Source organism: Micromys minutus (assembly GCF_963924665.1).
Source record: "Micromys minutus genome assembly, chromosome: 19".
Lineage (NCBI taxonomy): Eukaryota > Metazoa > Chordata > Mammalia > Rodentia > Muridae > Micromys > Micromys minutus.
The window spans coordinates 39,504,860-39,510,279 of NC_137954.1; the positions used below are offsets into that span (position 1 = coordinate 39,504,860).

The 5,420-nt window shown below is 53.6% G+C and overlaps 1 protein-coding gene across 3 annotated transcripts; it reads right to left on the minus strand.

The window, feature by feature from the left end:
* Positions 1-2,987: 2,987 nt before the first annotated feature.
* Positions 2,988-4,634, minus strand: HES6 (hes family bHLH transcription factor 6). 3 transcript variants are annotated; one of them, XM_080932853.1, is made up of 4 exons: positions 4,476-4,634; positions 4,313-4,399; positions 4,150-4,231; positions 2,988-3,918 (listed from the first exon to the last, which is right to left on the minus strand). In XM_080932853.1, the coding sequence occupies exons 1-4, from the start codon at positions 4,554-4,556 to the stop codon at positions 3,494-3,496; spliced, it is 675 nt and encodes a 224-aa protein (XP_080788979.1). In that variant the 5' UTR covers positions 4,557-4,634; the 3' UTR covers positions 2,988-3,493. The 3 variants fall into 3 exon arrangements, with proteins under 3 accessions (XP_080788979.1, XP_080788978.1, XP_080788980.1); XM_080932854.1 differs by having other exon boundaries at positions 3,657-3,918; positions 4,190-4,231; XM_080932852.1 differs by having other exon boundaries at positions 4,313-4,634.
* Positions 4,635-5,420: the final 786 nt, after the last annotated feature.

Sequence of the window (5,420 nt, forward strand, 5' to 3'; positions counted from 1 at the left end):
CCTGATCTCTCGGCGGCTCAGCAGAAAGCGGCCGCTCCTCCTTCGGATGCCAGCACCTTTGGCGCCCTTAGCACCGTTGGTTTCGTTGGTACCGTTGGCACCTGCTCGCGCACAGGTTTCTGCGAGCGCGTGGGAACTGCCTCTCGAAGGAGGGCGGCGCCGCTGCTCTCGGAAGGGGCGGGGCCGGGCCGAGACTTGAGTCCAGCACAGTGGCTCTGAAGCTAGTGTTCAGCTCTCCCTGGCTATGGCGCTACAAACCCCTCCATTTCTCAGTTCCTCCGGGTTCTCCAAGATGGGATCCCGCAGTGGTAAGAAGCACAGTGGAGATGGATTTACAAATGGAGGACTGACGGGAAGTGTGATAATAAGAAAAGAAGGATTTTTAATTTTATTTTAAGATAATACCATATATATGCATATATGCATATATGTATATAATATACTTCGCCTGCATGTTTTCTCACTGCGCGAATGTCTTGTGCATGCTTGGTGCTAATGAAGGCCAGAAGGCAGCACTGGATCCCCAGAAATTTGAGTTATAGATGTTTGTGAGTGCTGGAAACCGAACTGGGGTTCTCTGCAAAAGCAACCAGTGTTCTTAACCACTGAAATATCTCTCCAGCCTCTTAAGAGTATTTGTTTGTTTGTTTGCTTAGTTAGTTTTGTATCTTGAGACAGGTATCCTGGAACTCTTTGTGTAGAACAAACAAGCTGGCCTTGAACTCAGTTTTCTTCTCTCTCCTGAATGTTGGGATTAAGAGTGAAAGAACAGCTGGGGCTGGAACTCCCATCAGGATTGTACAGGATTCTCCCTTCCCACCAGTGAGGTGCCGAGATATGCCATCATCTGGGAAGTGCATTCAGGCAACTCTCGGTGGTGTTCCTGGTTCTTTGGGATGCTCATTTGACATGGCTGTAAGTGCTCAGGATGTAAGGAGCTACTAGTTTGGAGAGAGGATGGATAGATGGGGCTTCTGAGGTGTGGAGAGCAACAAGGTAGAGTGGGAGAACAAGCAGGCAAAGTAAGCAAGCTTCCTTCTTCCCTGTCCTTCACACAGGCTGCCACCGAGAAGGTGTGGTTCAGATGAAAGGTGGATCTTCTTACCTCAAAAGATGAAAAGGGGCTCTTCCCTCTTCAAATGATTTTTAAGGGAAAAAAAAATGCCTGGAAAGTATATCCAGCTGCCTAGGTTTTCGCTAATTCCAGCTGTAGTCAAGTTGGCAATCAAGAATCACCATCACACAGCAGGACCCTGCCTGTCGAAACTCTGATTATGGAAACACTTGGTATTACAAGATCCTTTGAAACCACCAAGTTTGCCATCAAAGGCTTGGGGCCAGGTGGCAAATTTCAGAGGAAAGTAGGGCATCAAATGCTTTAGCAGGAGGCCTGGGAGGAAGCTTAGGAACTGAGAGGAGGCAGGGTGAATGAAACAACAGTGGAAGCCATTTCCACTACTGAGAAAAAGACGGTGCCCAAGCATTCCAGAGGCTGTCTCTGGGTTGGGGGCACATAGGACTGGAGCTCAGTCAGTGGCTTCTGACCTTGAGTGGGTCCTGAGCCCACTGGCACATTGCAAAAGGAGTAAGACCTCCCCTTCGTCCAGGGGCCTATGGGAAGATGCAGGTTGCTCCTTCAAGCAGTCCCAAAGCTCTCAATGGTGGCAATGGAGCTTAGTGATTTGGACTCTAGATAGTGACAGGAGCCAGGCAAGAGGGCCCAAAATCTGTGTCCCTCTGGAACTCTACACTAGTTTGAGGTGAAGAAAATAACCCCAGGAACGTTTCCATTCCTCCAACTGCCCACAGGTCATCCCCAATGCTAAGATTAAGTTGCAGGGATTTCTAACCTAACAAAAAAATTGAACCCCCAAATGCCGAAACACTGGGGAACCTGAAGCTTTTGAGAAAGATGCTCTTAAAGGCACATGACTTAAGATGACAATCCTAAAGTGTCACGTCAGCCTGCCTGCTTGCAGCCTAGTGAAAACCATCTGCTCTGGGCTCCTGGAGGGAAGGGGGCTCTCTAATGGTGCCAGTGATTGCTGTCAACTGACTATGGCTATCCGTAGGCATACTGCATGCCCATCCTATCAAACTCCTCCAGGGTCTAGCCTAACCTCAGGCCCAGGTTTTCTGGGCCCCAGACACTTTCACAGCAAGCACTCCCTGTCTCCACAGAGGCACCAGGGGAAATGCCTGCAAAGAAAAGTGACAAGCGAGTCCATTGCGTGGCTCAGCTAGTATAAAGGCTTCCCAAACAAACCTGAGGACCCAAGTTTGATCCTCAGAAACCATAATGGAAGGAGAGAATTCCCCAAAGTTATCCTCTTTCTGATACATGCCTATAAGCACATATATAACATTTTTAATGACTTATTTTTTAAAACATTTATTTTATGTATGTTAGTACACTGACACACTATCTTCAAACACTCCAGACGAGGGCAAAGGATCTCATTACAGATGGTTGTGAACCATCATGTGGTTGCTGGGAACTGAACTCAGGACCTCTGGAAGAGCAGTCGGAGCTCTTAACCGCTGAGCCATCTCTCCAGCCCCACAACATTTTTAAAAAGGAAAAAAAAAAGTGACAACTTGAGAAAGATTGACATCTGCACCATACTCATGAACATGAAGCCAGGCCTTTGAAAAACACGTCCAAGGCAGAGAACTAACTAGTCACTAGTGGTGGTCCTGGAGCTCAGGAGAGAACAGTACGAGGATAGATCATCTCCCTATGGCTTAGTTACCCTGGAGACAAACCCCATGCTAGTGGACTCATCTAGGACATCCTCCTAGGAAAGTGGAGGAGCCCAGAGGATCTGGCCAGCACTTGGCTAACAAAGGACGGACCCTTTACAAAGGTATTCACTAGTGTTGGATGCAGTTGAACATTTACACACCTGACATCAACGACAGTACACCGAGCAACTGACTCCAGAGTTCTTTATTTAATTCAATCGGAGCATCCGATAGCAACCAAATTCACACACTCAGCTGTGTTCCAAACAGGGAGTGGCTCTCAGTGACTGCAGGATATGATGACCTCCCCTGGTCTCCTAGCCAAAGTAGCAAATCTAAACTTCTATTCAGGTCAGGATTGCTATGGTCTGTGTGTCCATGCCCAGGACACTAATGCTCAGTCTCAAGATTGGCCACTCCTGCCCTAGATCCCTCAGAATGCCTAAAAGGTAGGAAATGGTGAGCATGAGGGAACCCTGGCAGCTCTACCAAGAGTCTCCCGTCTTTCTGCAGTGCCACCCCCGGGCTCCCATCCAGAGCTCTAGGGTCCATGAAATTGATTCCCTCAAAAAACAGTGCTATGAAACCTGCAGGGGCTGGCTGTCCCAGTTGCCATACAAGCCATCCATTGGATAGTGGGGAGGGCATACCTGGGGCGGGGAGTGTTCTAGGCTGTCTCCACCTCATCTGATACCCAGGGAGAAAGCAAACTTAAGGATGGCAGCCCAGCAGTCCCTGGTAAGTGTGGTCACCAAGGCCTCCACACACTCTGGGCCCTGCGAGCAGCAGTCAGGCTGCCTAAGGATGTGGGCACCAAATCTGGCCCCTCAGCAGGCACCCGGTTTAGTTCAGCCTCCGGGATCTCTTCTAGGTCAGAACACAGGTCGTCCCCAAGACTTGGGGGACTGGACAATGGGGACTCTGGAGATCCTCCTGGAGGCCAGCTGCTCCTCCCAGAGCCTCCAGGCAGCCCAGCTAGAGAGTCCCCCAGCAGATCCCGAAAGCTGCTACCCTCCCGCAGCGGCATGGACTCTAGCAGGTGGTTCAGGAGTTCAGCTGAGACAGTGGCATCGATGGCTTGGCACGTGGACACGAACGTGTGCACCTCATGCATGCACTGGATGTAGCCAGCAGCGAAGCGCTCGCTTGCTTCAGCCTGCAGCTGCTCCCGCTCTGTGCAGGAGGGTGGGAAGAAGAAAGCGGCATCCCGCACCGTGAGCAGTGACTACCGTGGCTCTGACGATCCGCTCCGCGGGCTCGGGGCTCACCCAGGAGACACATTAGTCTCTGGGGAGAGCCCTCGCTATGTACGGGACCGGGGCTCCAGGAGCCGACAGGTCCCGCTCTAGGGTGGCAGGCGTGCCCGGGTCAGCGCCCCCGCCCTCGATCCCCGCCGCCACTCACCGCGCGCCCGGCCTCGCAGAGCGCCCTGCACGCGCCGCACGGTCAGCTCCAGCACCTCGGCGTTCTCTAGCTTGGCCTGCACCTGAGCAGAGAGGATGGGAGCTGAGTCCCGCTGTGTGCTCCGGGGCGCACCCTGAAGCCCCCCGCACCCTTCCCGCCGCACCTCGGTGCCGGCCAGCAGCAGCCGCAACTCCTGAAGACTCTCGTTGATCCGCGCGCGTCGCTTCTTCTCCACCAGGGGCTTCCGGGCCTGTGGGAAGCGGCTACTGAGCCCCTGGCCCGCGCAACCTCCCGCAGGCCCATCCACCCGCAGCCCCTGTCCGCACCTTGCGGTCCCCCCGTGCTTCCCAACGGTCCTCATCTTCCTGGCCTGTATGGTCCCTGCTGGGCGCCTGGGGCGGAGCCATGGTCCACAGCGCCCGGAGCCCGGCGCCCAACGCCTTAGTGCAAACCACTTTGCGAGGTGGGTCGCAGCCCGAAGGCCTCACTAGGAATACGGAGTCTTCCGGCCCGTGGGACCCGCCCCTTTTATAGCAACTTATTTACATGTCAATGCACCGATTGGCTGTGCGTGATTGGAGCGGCCATCCGCGAGGCAGCCTGCAGCCAATGAGAGCCGCGCGCTTTGTCAGGCCCGGGAGGGGAGGAGGGGGGTCTGGCAGCTGGCGGGGCGGAGCCCACAGCCGGACCTCCTGCCACAGACACAGGGGCTGGACTCCTGGGCTGTGACCTCCGGCTTCTCTCTTGTTGGTGTGATTGTACTTCCCTCCGCTGAGTTATGATCCCAGATTTCCAGCTTGTAAGCCCGGGCTTAGCTATACATTCTTCGGACCTTACATCTATCCATTCCTCCCTTCCACGCGCCCTTTCACCATCCATCCCTTCAGCCATTTGCTTCCCCTGATTCACCAAAACGTTCTCTCGAGGATAGAGCTCAAGTCCCAGAGCCAGCTTCAGGCAGGACAGTGCCGAAGTCAAGACCATGCCCCCGGAACCTGGAAGGGGCTCCGGGCCACTGGTGGCGAGAATGCAAAGTCCAGGAAAAGTGGGTGCCAGTTTAGCAGCAGGACCAGGACTCTTGTGCATTTTTCAGACTCATGAGGACACCTATAACCTTCTTACTCCAAGGTCCGCGGTCGTCTTACTGAGCCTCTCTTTGTGTTCTAAGTTACCCAGCCACTACCTTGTCTAGTCTAGCCCCCTCAACTGCCCCCCCCAGTCAAGCTTCTTCCTTGTTCATCACACCGTATCCGCCTAAGCTCCTCTCATTT